At 38.0% G+C, this 17,186-nt stretch overlaps 1 protein-coding gene across 1 annotated transcript in view; it reads right to left on the bottom strand.

The window, feature by feature from the left end:
- The window catches only part of SLC9A9 (solute carrier family 9 member A9), a 539,379-nt gene that overhangs the window by 180,672 nt on the left and 341,521 nt on the right, over positions 1-17,186 (bottom strand). The window contains exon 12 of the mRNA XM_004419282.3: positions 10,640-10,793. Coding sequence (XP_004419339.2) covers positions 10,640-10,793 — 154 coding nt within the window. The remainder of the gene's footprint in view (positions 1-10,639; positions 10,794-17,186) is intronic.

Below are 17,186 nucleotides of genomic sequence, written 5' to 3'. Positions count from 1 at the left end.
TGAGGATCTTTGCATCTACACTCATGAAAGATATTAGTCTGTAGTTCTACTTTCTTGTGATGTTGTTGTCTGGCTTTGGGATTTGAATAATTTTGGCCTCTTAAAATTAGTTAGAAAATGTTCCTTCCTCTTCTATTTTTTGGAAGAGATTGTTTAGTATTAGTGTTATATCTTCTTTCAAAGAAAAATTTGCCAGTGAAACTGTTGGGCCTGTAGTTTTCTTCTTTGGAAGGTTTTAAACTATGAATTCTATTTGTTTAATAGATATAGGATGACTCGGTTTGTTTCTTCTTGAATGGCTTTTGGCAGTTTGTTAAGGATTGTTACACTCGATCCATCTTTTTGAATTTATGTGCAAAGAGTTGTTCATAGTATTCCCTAATTATCCTTTTAATGTTTCTAAGTTCTGTCATGATATTCCCCTTTCATTTTTTTCTGCAAGGAAGATTGGCCCTGAGCTAACATCTGTGCCCATCTTCCTCCACTTTATACGTGGGACACCTGCCATAGCATGGCTTGATGAGACGTGTGCAGGTCTGTGCCCAGGATCCAAACCCATGAGCCCCGGGCCACTGAAGTGGAGCACACAAACTTAACCACTATGCCACGAGGCCAGCCCCTCCCCTTTCATTTTTGATATTGGTGATTTGTATCTTTTCTTTTTCTTTTTGTCAGTCTGGCTAGAAATTTGTCAATTTTATTGATCTTTTTAAAGAACCAGATTTTGGTTACTGGCTTTTCTCTATTGTTCCTATATTATCAATTCCATTGATTTCTGCCCAAATCTTTTATTATTATTCCTTTTCTTCATTTGGGCTTAGTTTGCTCTCTTAACTTCCAATCCTGGAAGATTAGATTGTTGTTTTGAAAGCTTCTCTGTCTTCCAGTATAAGAATTTACTGCTACAAATTTATTTCTGAGCATTGCTTTAGCTGAATTTCACAAATTTTGATATGTTACGTTTTCATTTTTCTTCACTTCAAGATATTGTCTAATTTCCCTTGAGTTTTTATTTTTGAACCACAGATTGTTTAGAATTGTGTTGTTTAATTTCTAATTATTTGGAGATTTTCCAGTTTTTTTAATGTTATTTATTTTAGTTTAATTCCATAATTAAACTAGAACAGAGAACACAAATTATATGATTTCAATTCTCTTAAATTTATAAGGTTTGTTTTATGATCTGGGATATTGTCTATTTTGCTGTAGCTGTGTGCACTTGAAAAGAATGTGTATTATGTTGCTGTTGGGTAGAGTGTTCTATAGATATAAATTAAATCCAATTAGTTAATGGTATTGTTCAGTTCTTCTACCCAATTTCTTATTTTCTGTCTACTTGCTATACCAATGACTGAGGGAAGAGTATTGCAGTTTCCAACTATAAGTGTGGATTTATCTATTTATCCTTTCAGATTTACCAGTTTTTGGCTTCATGTATTTTAAGGCTATGTTGTCAGGCACATATACATTTTATACAGTCACGTCTTCTTGGTAAGCTGACCCTTTTGCCATTATGTAATGTCCTCTTTATCCCTGAGAAATTTCCTGCTCTAAGGACTAGTTTGTCTGATATTAATTTGGCCACTCCAGCTTCAGTTTGGTGTTTGCATGGTACATCTTCTATACATCTTTTTCCATTCTTTTATATTTAACCTACCTATATTGTATATTTAAAGTGTGTTTCTGGATCAGCCCCAGTGGCCTAGGGTTTAAGTTTCATGTGCTCCATTTTGGCAGCCTGGATTTGGTTCCTGGGCATGGACCTACACCGCTTATCTGTCAGGGGCCATGCTGTGGGGGTGGCTCACATACAAAAAGAGGAAGATTGGCAGAGGATGTTAGCTTAGGGTGAATCTTCCTCAGTGGAAAAAAAAAGTGTGTTTCTTATAGACAGCATATCAGCATATAGTTGAATCTTGTTCTTTATCTACATTGATGATCTCTTTCTTTTAATTGATGACTTTATACCATGTAAATTTAATATAATCATTGATATGTTTGGATTTAGATCTACCATATTATTGCTTGTTTTCTGTTTGTTCCCTCTGTTTATTTTCCCCCCTGTTTCCCTCTCCTGCTTTCTTTGAGGTTATTTGAATTTGGTTGTGTATTCCACGTCGTCTTCTTGGATTTTTGACTATATCTCATTGTTTAGATTTTTTTCATGGTTGATCCAGAAATTACAACATACAATATAAATACTTAACTTTTCATAGTCTACTTTGAACTAATATATTACAATTTCAGGTGGAATGTAGAAAAATTACCAACTTACAGGTCCCTTTACCCAGGCCCTTTTTGGATAAACCCACAAGAATGTTAAATTTTTCTTCCAACAATCCTATATATTTGAAAGGTCTTAAGAGGAAAATATAGTTTATTATACTAAATAGATATTTATCATTTCTGTTGCTCTTTCTTCATTCCTACTGTTCAAACTTTACCTCTAATATTATTTAACTTCCATCTGAAGAAATTACTTTGGTTTTTTTTTTTTTAGAGCAAGTCTGCTGGTGAAAAGTTCCATTGTCACTTTTGTACAAACTGAATAATTTCTAGTAATCTATCTTCAAGTTCACTGACCCTTTCATCTGTCATCCTTTATTGCCTTTATTGCTGTTAAGCCAATCCAGTGAATGTTTTATTTTGGTTATTGCATTTTCAGTTCTAAGATGTCTATTTCTTTCTTTTTTGTAGCTGTTTTTTTCTCTGTTGATTTTTTCCATTTGTTTCCATCATGTTTGCTCTTACTTCTTGGGACATGGTTATAATAGCTGCCTTAAAGTCTTTGTTAATTCCAACATCTGTGTCATCTTGGAGTTGATATCTGTTGTCTTTTGTCTTGTGAGATATTAAGGTTTTCCTGGTTTTCATATGTTGAGTAATTGTGGATTTATCCCAGAAATTTTGAATATTATGTTAAGTGACTCTGGGTCTGGATATGTTAAGTAACATAAGATTCTCCTATGGAGAATGTTGATACTTTGTTTTATCAGGCAACCAACCACATTAGGTCTAAGACACAAGTTTTTACCTGCCTTCTGTTGCCTGTGGTTCCAATGTCAGTTCAGTTTCAAAGTCTTTGCAGCGCTATTCAGATCTGTCCTGCATGTATGCCATCCAGCGTCCAGTCTGGGACTTGAGTGAATCTCTGCCTTGTAGTTCATTTCTTAAAGCCTTTGGTATACTGTTTAGGGTCAGATACATGCATACACAACTTGGGAATGAGCCCAGAATTTTATACAGAACTTTATTGGATCGCTTTCTTGCACTCTCTCCACTCCACAATCTCCTCCACATTTTCTGGCTTCCCAAAGCTCAGGGCTTTAGTTCCCTACACTGCTACATGTTTCCCATGATTTTTCCATAATATCGTGCCTGCTCCCAAGGTCAAGCAGTGAGACGATTAAGGGAGAAAAAAAATGCAATGTGAATTCTTCCCAAGGTCTCAGGACCTCAGTTCCTCTGGTTGGAATCTGAGGGGTCTGCCCAACTGTTGCTGCCATCGTCACCACTGCTGCCTCAGGATTGTCTGGTATTGGGATGAGAGAGAATGACACAAACAACAACAAACTCAGGGATTTCCCCCACTCTTCTGACCAACAGGGGTCCCATTTCCTCTTCTTTGTGCCAAAAACAGAATTTCTTTTGTAATTCTTTCTGTCTTCCTTGTGGCATAATTCTAGTCTTTGATCTGCCTTTGATTCCAGGTCAAGAGATTCCAAAAAAATGGAAAAAAATGGAAAATTCATCACTGGTTTGATAGTACTCTAAATTCTGGTTTCCTTCCCCAATCTGTCTTCTACCATTTACTTTAAAAGTCCTTAGATAACGCCTAGATACATTCTGTCCAGGGCTTTTCATTGCATTCAGTGGAAGAGATAGAGGGGAGTAAGTATGCTTACTCCATCTTGACCAGAACTGCAATCCCCTCCACAGCCTTTTGAATAACAAGTTCCATCTGTCGCATTTAAAATAACTTTTTTCAGGGCCAGCCCCGTGGCTTAGCGGTTAAGTGCGCGTGCTCCGCTGCTGGCGGCCCAGGGTTCGGATCCTGGGCGCGCACCGACGCACCGCTTCTCTGGCCATGCTCAGGCCGCGTCCCACATGCAGCAACTAGAGGGATGTGCAGCTATGACATACAACTATCTACTGAGGCTTTGGGGGAAAAAAAATAAGTAAATAAAATAAAAAAAATAAATAAAAAAAATAATTTTTTTCAGACTTCATCTATTACCCAAAGTAATGACACATCCACTACTTAGAGTAAAGTACCTATGTTGGATGATACTTAATGATAACAGGCTAATAAATTCTCTTCAATAGAGCAGAATGTTCATTGTTTGGTAAACTTAACAAATGGGTAAAGCTTGTTGATAACATGCTCTCAAGAGCATGTTAAAGACGACAAATAAGAACATGCCTAGCAGAGGATAGCTGGCAGTTGTGAAGATAAAGACTGTTATCTCTGGAACTTGGAAGATTCTGTACACAAAAAGAAAGCATATTACAGAACTCAGGTGGCATTGGAAGCAATTTAGGAGCTGCTGATTCATAATGCTTGTTATAAACCTAGGATATTTTTAGGTCAACAATAGGTTACTACAGTTATCCAATATCTCTAATAGACTATGTCAAACTAGACTGATTTGAGCAATAAATATTTGGAGTTATGAAACATTTTTTAGACTAACCTACAGAAAATAGAATGTAATTTTAAATGGGGTTAGGGGTAAGAAATATAAAGTATAATTCTACGTTCAAATGGGTAAATTGTTTTCCCATGTTTCATGACAGAGGGTATTTCTCAGGGCTGTCAATTGGCACAAATTTATACCAAATATACAAATTGGTACAAAATAATAAAATTGATACAAATTGATGAAATGGTGCAACTTAAATACCAGAAAAGATCCTAAGCAAAGATTATTTTAAGAGGGAAATAAAAGCATGTTCTAGAAAGAACCTTTCTGAGCTGTTGGATAAATATAATGCCTTTCGTGAGCATTTTTCTTTAAGAGGTTTATCATTTTGAATGCAGAAATAGGAGTTGCCTGTAAAATTGATGAATCTAGTTAAGACATAAAACGAACTAAGCTCCCCAGAGACTATTTCTTTCTGTTTCCCATATAAGCCAGGCTTTCACAAATACAATTAATTAGCAACACTTTATATGTATGTATGTGTGTGTATATATATATATGCCAAAGGCAGTAAAAGAGGGTTTGGATAAGAAAAGGCTCATTGTTGCTCCTTTGGGTATTGTTATAGCAACATTTGTTGAGCACTTACTGTGTGCCCTAAATTGTTTGTACTTGCAACACTTCTTCCCTATAACAATCTAAAGAGGGAGATATTATTATTATTCCAATTTTACGGATAAGAAAATTGAGACACAGAGAGGTTGAATGAATTGCTCAAGGTCCCACAGCTAGTAAGAGATGGAGGCAGGGTTGGGACCCACACCGTCTCCTCCAGAGTGTATGTGTTGATTTCCTATATCAACACATCAATGAAGCAAATTGTTAAACATGCATGAGACTCTGGATACTAGAAATGAAAGCAAACAGAACACAGCTAGATCCTGAGGCAACTTAATTATATGTATTCCTCCATTATGTTAAATTGACATTTCCTCACCTCGGTAATAAAGAAAGTCTGTAAGCAGATGTATTTAACTGTACTATTGTTTAAGATTAAAAAATATTACTAAGGACAGTTCTTTCTTTACCTCTGTGTGCATTCCTGTGATGGCTGTTATTAAAAACTCTGTAGCCAGTGGGTATAAATGTAAAAGTAGGTAAAAAAAAGCATTCTAGGATGGCATAAAATGGAAACAAGTCATAAACCCAAAATAGAATTTAAATATTTAACTAAAATAATGATAGTGGAGACACTGCACTATCTTCAAGTTATTCACTCTACAATGGGCACAGGCTAGTGTGTGTGATTTTTTGTTTGATTGTGGAAGAGACCTATAGCAAGCTGACTTAGGATCCTGAATGAGGTTGAGAGTTGGCTGTGAGGGTGACAAATTCCCCTAATTCCAAGTTCCTATAATTGAGGACAAACTTCCCCACTTGGCTACTTTGGACCAGGGGGGCCCTTGTTTACCTTTAACTGCTCTAAGTCAAAGAGAAAACCTACACTGAAAAATTTCTGTGCTGCCTGAGCAAGTCAACCCAGTCACTCAGGATGGAAGATTTCCTGTGTTTGTTTTTAACAGGCCTGCTTGGTTTTAAAAGTACATCTCTTTTTGCCCCAAACGATTTGTTAATCAAGGTAGATTGCAGGCTTCAGAAATAAACTCATTTATTGAGGGCGGCAGAAGAACTCTAGTTGGGCCTTAGGCCCTGGGCTCAGGCTACCTGGGCTGGGGGCTGGCTCTGCAGCCTGACAGTGGTGTGACCCTGGGCCACTTTGCAGGGCCTCAACTACCCCCACCCCCAACCCACCCCAAGGAGGTAGTACTACTTTCATCCCTACGTGCTCCATTTCACAGATTAGAGACTGAGTCACAAGGAGGTTATGTGTCTTGCACTTTATTATCTAATATATGGCACAGAGTAAGTACTCAGTAAAAGCTGGCTATTACTGTTTGAGATGTTAGAGGCCAAAATCTGGAAGCTGTAGAAGTCATCTTGCTGACAGCACTTTCTAATGTTGTCTGGAATACAAGTTCTGAATTGCTCTGTTGTGCAAGGCTTTCTGCACTGTGGTTCAGATATTTTGAAGAGATGGGTCCAGCATTCCTATCCGGGGGGTCCAGGAGAGGTTTGCATTGTGGTATGGGCTCCATTCTCATGCACTTTGTTAGACCCATTTGGTGTCCTACCCTAAACCGAGGATGGGTTTACCACCCCAAATTAATGGCCACTGCCAGGGAGCTCTGCCCTGTTGGCCTTCGAGGTTTATTTGTCAGCATGTGTGATCATTTGGTGGATAATACTGTTTACTGGCCTCTGCAGGCCAAAGCCTGACACTTCTGATCTCCTGTTTCCTAGCTAACAGTAGAGCTGGTCCTTGGAGACTGGGGGCTGGGTTTTCCTCACACCATGGCTGCTAATGTATTCTGCAGAAGGGAGGAGATCTCGATTCTAATCAGGAAATCCTTCTACTTTCTTTTGCATGACAACCTCCAATACTGGAGGAGTCTTTTCTTTTTCTCTAGAATTTTGAGAAACAAAGATCTGTGATTTATTTCAAATGCTGCATTAAAAATATTTTATTATTTTTTAAAAGAAAATAAAACAGCTTTAGGACAAGAAATTTGAATGTGCTTAGGACAAGACCTAATCAATGGAGAATTTTTTTCATATGTAAAGGTCATTCTGAGTTTCTCTAAGCACAGGATCATTGCTGTTTTAAAGTCATTTTCATCCAAGCGCTATTCATATTAAAACCAACATTTTTTACCTTATGTAAAACATTATATCTGCATCCTACGGTGGTAGTTTGTGGCTGAATGGCAAGTTTTGTAGGGATTAAAAAAAACTCAAGTACATACCTAATAATTTGAGAAAAAATGTAGAATTAAAAAAAAATCAAGAAGGGAAGGCAATGTGAAGTGTATAAATAAATTATAGACCAAGAGAGGATGTTGAATTCACTCAATGTCACATCTGCATTCCTGCCCCTCAGGTTTCCGCACTGCTGTCATTTTATTAAAGTTCCAGTTTATTATTGCTCATTTTATGGAAACAGTTTGACATGAAAGTTGGTTAATGAGACATTGCTCTGTAAATAAGCAAAGCCTTGCTAACTATAGTCTAAATGATGCACAACTATCATTTAAAAGCTATAATGGAACTGAAGATTTCTTTGATAACGTGTTTATAACGTTATCATGACAGGGAAGTGGAACATATGATGGTATCACTGTAATATGGTTGAACCAAATTTAAGTATGCCTGTACGCACACTAGCTTATGGTTCTGTTCTTTAATGTTTATTCTGTTATGTTCTATTTCCTTCCCATTAATCAACACACAGTGACTCTTCCTCCTCAAGTTAGTCCCTGCCTCCCTCAGTATAGGTGCTAGGAGTTGAAACTGAAGGCTCAGGGGTGTCCAACCCTGCACAGCTCCAGGCAAATCTGGCAGTATTTACTATTAGCCCCATCTCCACTTGGGGTTAGGAAGTCTAAACCAGTGGTTCTCAAAGTGTGATCCTGGAACCTGCAGCATCAGCATTGCCTGGCATGTGGTAGAAATGCAAATTCTTAGGCCCTGACCCAGACCTACCACATCAGAAACTCTAGAGAAGGGGTCCCGCAATCTGGGCTTTAATGACCCTCCAGGTAGATCTGATGCTCACTCAAGTTTGAGAGCCATTATCTTAGCTTGTTGCCCTGTATCCTGTGTGCCTGGAGGTTGACTTCCTGGGTATCCACATATCTATGAACTTCAGTTTACTCCCCTTGATTTCCTCATGACTGGGTCTCTGGTCTCTCTGACTGGGCTTCGCTCTGATTTCATATTAAGACTCTAGTTCCCAGCTGAGATTTCCACCTTGCCTATTAAATGGAGTCCCGTCAACTCTTTTCCCTAAATACATCACAGCCCTGCCTTTACCCCTCTCCCCTCCTGGCTAGTTGCCAAATCTGGCATTGACTCATTTGGGTCATTTAGAGCCAGTTCCCAGTGGGGCATCTCCATGACCTGGCAACCCCATGCTGTGCCCCGCAGTAGGCCATAATATCATTAGCCTAAGTTGACCTCCAGGCCCCTCACCTGGGGATGCTAGGGTTGACATCACTATCTTTCCTTATTAGGCCCTATCCTGTGGCCTGGATAATTGTTCTAAGCTGCCTGAAGCCCCATTATTACACTCCCCTCTCCCTGCTGATCCGGCCAGCAAGAGACTGCGTAAGCTATGACATCTATTTGAAGTCAACGGATGCCTTTGGAAAACACTATAGGAGAGTTAGCGAAACACATTAGGATAAAACATGTTACTGATTCTGGGACAAACTCTTCCGAGTAAAGAAAGACAACAGTAGAAAAAAAGTTATATTTGAATTACTTTAAGAAAATGTTGACTTCACTACTTCATGTTCTGAATATTCTAATTGACCTGACAGGGCATTCAATCCCTTATCTTATGTGGATTGGTATCCTCTACCTTTTGTTTTCCAAGCCCTAATTTTTCCATGTATACATCCACCTATTGAATTTTGTTTTTCAGAATCCTGAACACACCACCAGTAAGACACCACTGTCTTACTAACAGTTCACAGGGTACCCCGCACTGTAGAGTTTAGTGTAATATGTGTGCTCATCCACAGCAGCCTACAGGTAGCCACCACCGTGAAAGAAAGTGCAAGTCACATTTCTACGCCTAGAAAATAATTCAACAAGCATTTCAAAACATGCCCCATTCACCTTTGGTCAAAGCCCTTTTATGTGTTTAGCAACATTCACAGTACTTCAAGAGGTTCTTTTTCCTTTGTATTTGGTTTAACTCATGGCCACTTGGCTCAGTCTAAGCACAAGCTTTCTTGTACTAAACTGTGAGTCCTGCTTTCTGCTTCCTCTTTGTCAAACGGATAGAAAATTATCAGTAAGCGCTTAAAAAAATCAATCCACATTTGTGGTTATACTCACCTGATTTTTCATGTAGTAATTATTTATTCAGTCTTTCTATGTGCCAGGCACTATATTGGTGCCAGAATAACAGAGTCTTGTCTTAAAGAACCTTCTTGGAAGTCGTTTTCCAGGCAGATGGATCTTTTCCTGTCAGATGTGATGGGAACAGATAGGCCTTACAGAGAATGGGCGGGGACCAGGGAGGGGCTGCATGATCATCAAGATCATGCTTGATGGCTTTGAGGAATAAAATGTGGTTTACCTAAAGCACTGTTACATTCTGGGCTATGAAAATGAGGACCCAGGTAAAATAACACTTAAATAAAGACAACAGCATTTTAAAATAGATTTCCCCATTTACACAATTGGCACAAGCTATCCATGTTTGTCAAACTGTCCGCTTGCTACATGCTTCAGATTTATAGCAATCATCTTCCAGGCACTGCTTATCGCGGGGCCCTGACAGAAGTCTTGACTCCCTTTTCCTGTGAGAAATTGTCTAACTTGTGTCTATAGCATCCCTCTGGCTAAACATGTGGCTCACTAATCAAATATGTTTAAGCGTTTCCTGTGTTCCTAATTCTGTCCTAAGTGCTGTGAGGAATTAATACCAAACAAATTCATTTTCTCGTTGGTACTACAGTTTTTCTGTATAAATCCTATTGGATTGTGAGTAGCTGAGGGCAAGATGTGTGTCTCACTCATTTTTGTAAACTCCATAACATATCACATTGTACTCCATAAACACTGTTGAATGGAAGAATTCACAGATAAATAAATTCATCTTTATGAATGAATTTATTCATTCATTCAGTCTGTCATAGGGACAGACTGTAAACAGGCATCCTCCTGAGAGTTCCAGGACGCTTGGGAAAGTCAGTTCCATCAGTGATGGGCCATATTGTTTCACCATGTGAATGAAGGTCAGCTTTGCCCCAGGGAAGTTAGAGCACAGACCTGCCATTGTTCTCTTGACCAAGCCAACAACACAGGAAAGGGAACAGCGCAGCCATGCCTCCTGATGGTTTCCTTTGTTAAACAGCGCCACTCACCTGATCTGAAGCCAAGTCAGCATGGGGATCGTTCCTCCTCCGAATACCCAGACTGTGAAGAACACAAGGAGCAGCGTGGTGGTGAACATCATTTGTTTGGGCTGAGATTCTGTGTCCCGAATAGCTAAAGCAAATGCTATCGCTCCTCGCAAACCTTACAGGGAAAACCAAAAAGAGAAGATAAACATCTGCACGAATCTTGTTCTCATGTCATTGAATTTACCTTTACAATTTGCTAACAAACACGATTAGTCTTTCAAATTAAACTTTTTATTTTGAGACAATTATGTAGATTCACATGCAGTTGTAAGAAATAATAGAGGCTTACTGTGTGTCCCTTCCTCACTCTCCATGCCCACCCCCTCCGCACCCTCCCAAGGATAACACCTTGCAAAACTCTAGTACAACATCACAACCCAAATGACTGTATTTTGACATGGATATAGTCAAGATACAGTTCATTCCCATCACCACCAAGATCCCTCATGTTGCCCTTTTGTACCCACATCCACTTCCCTCCCTCACACTCCCTCCTTAACCTCTGGCAACCAGTAATCACTTCTCCATTCCTGTAATTTTGCCATTTCAAGATGTTATATAAATGGAATCATGAAGTATGTAGCCTTTTGGAATTGGCTTTTTACATCCAGCATACTTCTCCGGATATTCATCATGGTAGCTGAATGTTTTAATAGTTTGTTCATTTTTCTTGTTGAGTAGTATTCCATGGTATGGATATTTCATAGTTTGTTTAACCATGCATCTGTTGAAGGACATCTGGGCTGTTTCCAATTTTGGCTATTACAGATAAGGCTGCTATGTGTGTGAACGTAAGTTTTCATTTCTCTGAGATAAATGCCTAGGAGTGCAATCACTGAGTCTCGTGGTATTTGCATATTTTTAGAAGAAATTACCAAACTGCTTTCCAGAGTGCCTATATCATTTTACATTCCCACTAGCCATATATAAGTCATCCAGTTCTCTGCATCCTCACCAGCATTTAGTGTTGTCACTATTTTTTATTTTAGTCTGTCTGATAGGTGTGTGGTAATAGCTTGTTGTGATTTTAATGTGCATTTTCCTAATGACTAATGGCGCCAAACATTTTTTAATGTGCTTATTTGTTATCTTTATACCCTCTTGGGTGAAATGGCTCTTTGTGTCTTTATCTCCTTTTCTAATCGGATTGTTGGATTTTTGATTGTTGGTTTTGAGAAGTCTTTATATATTCTAGATAATAGTCCTTTGCTGGATACATTGTTTGTAAATATTTCCTCCCACCCTGTAGCTTTTTATTAATGAAGTCCTATCTGTTGATTTCCTTTTATGAGTCATGTGTTTAGAGTCAAGTCTAAGAACTCTTTGCTTAGCTCTAGGGCCCAAAGATTTTTCCCATATGTTTTTAAAGTGTTTTCTAAAAGTTGTTTAGCTTTACATTTTACATTTAAGGCCATGATCATTTTGAACTAACTTTTGTATAAGGCGTGAGGTTAGGTTGAGGTTCATTTTTTCGCCTATGGATGTTTAATTGCTCTGTTGAATTGCTTTTGCACTTTTGTCAAAAATCAGTTGGGTATATTTGTGTGGATCTATTCCTGGGTTCTCTACTCTGTTCCATTGATCTATGTGTCAGTCCCTCTTCTGATAGTACACTGTCTTGATTACTGAAGATATATAGTAGGCTTTAATATGGGGTACAGTGATTCTTATATTTTGTTTTTCAAGTTGTTATATCTATTCTAGGTCTTTTGCCTTTCCATAAAAATTTAGAATAATATTGTCTATATCTACAAAAAAAATCTTTCAGGGAACAATTTCTTTTAAAAAATCAAATGTCAGACAACAAGGAAAGCCAAGCTTATGGACCACTGAAAATTAATAAATAATTAAATAACATTTAAGAATTAGTCCAGTCTGACCACATACTTTTACAAAGTCTATGATCTAAACTAACCTATTAAAATCTGCTTTTTTCTTGTTTTAATAATAATACGCCAATGGAATTTTTATGAATCCATATTAAATATATTTGCAGGAAGAGGTATTAAAGATTAAATGCTAAAATTTCAAATCAAAGCGTGGCGACATTAATAAAAACAGAGACATAAACTTTATAGAAGAGTAAATAAAGGCACAAGTGGTAAGGTAAAAAAGTTAAAATGGAAGGCCTCTCTTGGGTAACACAGATTTGCAAGACATTTACGGGCCCTGTTATATCAGGTAATGACAAATAAACATTTATAATGACATCAAGTATAAGTCAAAGAGGTAGTGATTTGGTTATTTTTACAGAAAGGTTTAAATTACATACACAAAATGTCAATGGTCCATTTTTTATAATATTTACTGTATCATCTAGATTTCTAAATTTCTAAATTTTTATTCATACATTAAAAGAATTTTAGAAGTTGGATACTGGATAGGATGAGGAACACTGTAACGAACCTGGTTTTTATCCCCGGGTTCCCAACTTAGATTATAATGCCTCTTTCTTATCTCCACACTGAGAATATACAAGGGACAAGTGGCATAACACAAGATCCAGAGGATTAGACTAGAGAGATTTAATATATTTTGCCTGAAACAAGGAAGCCTGAGAAAGAAAGAAGAACATGCACTCGGATTATAAAATACCTTCAAGGAACCAACTGTAATGGAGGAAGGAAATTATTCTAAATCTCCATGTAGACAAGGAAATGGCCTGAAGATAAGGAAAATAACATTTGAAGTAGATATTAATAAAAAAGTTCTTATACATCAGAAATTCTGAACACTTGAGATGACTGTACTCAAGAAGAAAAATCCCACACCAGAGATGTCCATGCATTTAGACTCAGCTGGGGAGAAGAGAGTGGAGATGTTCATAGCCCTTAATACTGGGGAATATTTTAATGCTCTCTCCAGGAGAAATGGTGTCGTTAGGGAATGGAAACTCAAGGAAACAGTCTTGCAACAGACTTCTGGATCTGAGGAGAGAATTTATAGGTCAAGGTAAAGCTGCTAGTAGTGTTTAATCGCAGTACAAGATTGGAAATAGAAGGTGATCTTTTCATTTTCTCTTTTCCTCAAGCTCACATTGCTAGAAATGTCTATAAAACAACATTATCCCAAGGTAGGTGGTGAGTATTAGAAGTATTCATTGATGAGACTCTCTAAGTATTTATTTTTATTTTATTGAATATGTATGGTTTTTTTTTTTTTTTTTTTACTTTGCATTTTTGTGAGAAAAAATAGTCTAGAGACTGGAATAAAAATTAAAACTTGTTATCTCATGCTTGTTGTAAACTCTTTCATGTTAGTATTAAGGACAAGGAAGGACACAATCATTTATCTTTCTAAATATGTTTAATAATGTGTTATTATCTTAAACTAGCATAACTATGCTCTTAAATCTAAATTATCTATACATGAGCAGTTTTTGGTTTAAAAATGTATTCAAAAGATAGCTGTTATTCTGACTTCTAAAAATATATATATTCTTTTTATAAAACTCTCTATATTTACAGGAGATGCAATATAGAGATATATGGGGGAAAAAAAGGAAGAACTCAGCTGCTGCCTTGTACTTGAGGCAGGTTGACACATTGCTAATTAGGGCCAAACTCCAAGATGTTGACAAGTGGATACCTTCTCTATATGACAACCACTTAAAAAACCACAGGAAAAGGGTGTTTTTGGAGAAGGGATCATCTGCCTGTAGCCCTGGTCACATGTGGCACATATGGCACATGCCACATGTGAGCTGTCCTGGCAGCATGAGCAGCATGCAACTGAGACAGACGAGGTTGGTAAGTGGTACAAGGTGAAGCTAATTTAGAACTTGAGATAAGAACTATTGCTATGTCCCACTCATTCTTTATGATTCCAAAGTTATTATCACACATTTGGAGCCTGGGCAATTGTCAAGTCAATGGCCATTCATTGCTTTATTCAATACATATGTCCCTTAGTCTACCATAACAAAGTACCATATGGACTGCCGTAACAAAATACCATGGACTGGGTAGCTTCGACAACAGAAAGTTATTTCCCACAGTTCTGAAGGCTGGGATGTCCAAGATCAGGGTGCCAGCGTGGTCGGGTCCTGGTGAGAGCTCTCTTCCTGGCTTGCAGAAGGCCATCTTCTTGCTGTCTCTCTTTATTAAAAACATTAATCCTATCATAGAAGCCCCACCCTCACAACCTTATCTAAACCTACTTATCTCTCAAAGGACCCATCTCCAAATACCATCACATTGGAGGGGTTAGGGCTTCAACATATGAATTTGGGGCACTCAATTCAACCCATGGCAATCTGTATTGATTATCTGCTACATGGAGGTTCTATGCACACTTATCCTGTCTTCCTAGCCCCATGGATTTGGGAAACAGGCAACTTTAGGATTAAAATAAATTACTTAGCTACCAGCAAAATACTAGAAATAAAAAATTAATATTGACTTAGAAGTTTCTTTTAGCGAAACATTATTTCCAAAGAACACATACCATTTTGCTTAGAAACTCAGGGAATCCAGAACTCATCTTCAAAACTTGTGTTTCATTTTGTTTTATGAATACTTTGACCCTTTGGATTTACCTTTCTTTTTCTCTTTGGTTTGGCCAACTAATGGAAATAATTCTATACTTTTGGGTGTTGATAGACTATACTGTTTCATTTTAGACGGGTTTACTTTGCAGAGATTTGACATATTTTAGAGACTCAGTTGGAAAGTCAGCATCATTTGGGGAAATAAAATAATTACCTGCAATTAAATGTGGTTTCATTTAAAATTGGCCTCTAAGGGATTCTTATGTTAATTATGTTGATGTTCTATTCATAACAATAGAAGACTATTGAACCAAGGAATGCATTATAGCAAGGACCCCTGCTTGCATAAAATGTTTAGCTTCTTGTTTATCTTTAAAGAGCAAAAGTGGAACTCAATCTGTTATAAACTTGCAAATGTGTTCTGAATGGGTGAAGGTCAGATACAGCTATATTTAAATCATAGGAATATAAGTACCCCCTAGGGCATTTTTATGGAAGGTGCAGAGCAATAGTCAAAAACTAAACGTTCATTGAGCACTTGTCACTGACTAGGCGCTTAGAGAAACTCAAAGGTGGGTTTGGAAGCAATTAACTATTTTTCCAAGTTGTTTCTTTTCCTTTTGTATGTTAAGGAGATGTTACCACCAACCATCCTGAAACTGACCAATCCTCACCACAAAAGCTACGCCCATGACCTTTGCCTTATTTTTAACGCAAAGATCTCTTCAGGAGGAGCTTAGGCCTCATTATGTGGAAGCATGTTCTCCAACTGAGCCTGTGCAAGTGAATACCCACCTCTCCCTTTTGAATATTCATTCCCCAACTGAAATAAAAGTTCCTGCTTCCCTTTATTCAGGGACGCCATGACTTTGGAAATGATTCCTCATGGCCTCCTATTTGCTGCAAACACACTTCACTTCGGGAAACAACTTCCACTGGTGTAGAGTCTTATTTAACTCACGGAGGTGAGCCCACTTGGTTCGGCAACTCTCACTATGTGCTACACACTACCCAAGACACAGTGGGGGAAAGCAATGATGAGGAAGTTTGGACTTCTCTATTCCACGGTTCAATGTCCTACAAAAATGACTCTCAACAGATAAACTATGATAAGGTATATTAGAGGTGTAAAGAGTGTGCTTTGTGTGGGGCTGGCCTGCTGGTGTAGTGGTTAAGTTCACATGCTCTGCTTTGGTGGCCAGGGGTTCACAGGCCTGGATCCTGGGTGGGGACCTACACACCACTCATCAAGCCATGCTGTGGTGGCATCCCACATACAAAGTAGAGGAAGATTGGCACAGATGTTAGCTTAGTGGCAATCTTTCTCACCAAAAAAAAAAAAAAAAAAAAAAAGAGTGTGCTTTGCATGTATAGACTAATTAAGCAAAAGGTAAGATTGTTAAACTACATGAGGGCCCAGACCATGACCATTGTCAACGATGTGCAGTGTTCAAGACACTGAAATCAGTAGGGGGAAGAGGGAGCACTGTCAGAGGTCTTCATATACATGGTTTTCTATACCATGTATATTTCTATTTCATATACATGAATCATTTTCTTTCCAGTTCTTTCTCCTATAACACTCACCAAAACTTCACCTAATTCCAACTGATCTTCAGAGCTCAGATGAGCCACTGATTTCTCTAGGAAGCCCCCTCTGAGGTCTGGGCCTGGGTTGGGCTAACTTATATTCGTAGTACAACCTGTGCTTGCCCTATCAGGGGACATATGACATGGCACTGTAATTGGCTGGCTCTTTGTTTATCCATAACACCTAGAGCAAGGCCAAGCACATAATGGTTGCTCAATAAATATTTGTTGGACAAAGCAATAAATGGATGAATGTTCTGATTCTTCATAATTCTAGATTACATATAGAAAAGTGATTGATACCTCCTGGTTTAAAGGAATGGTTGAGTAACTATTTCTGCAAGTTCAACTTCTGCCCTTTTATAATTTATTGAGACCCCTAAAGCTTTATATTGAGAGTCAAGGGAACTGGGATCTGTTCCCAGGCCT

The sequence above is a fragment of the Ceratotherium simum genome, chromosome 5 (assembly GCF_057802395.1).
Source record: "Ceratotherium simum simum isolate JZ-2026a chromosome 5, ASM5780239v1, whole genome shotgun sequence".
NCBI lineage: Eukaryota > Metazoa > Chordata > Mammalia > Perissodactyla > Rhinocerotidae > Ceratotherium > Ceratotherium simum.
Note: the sequence above shows the minus strand (reverse complement) of the source record. Positions and strands in the feature narration are given on the sequence as shown.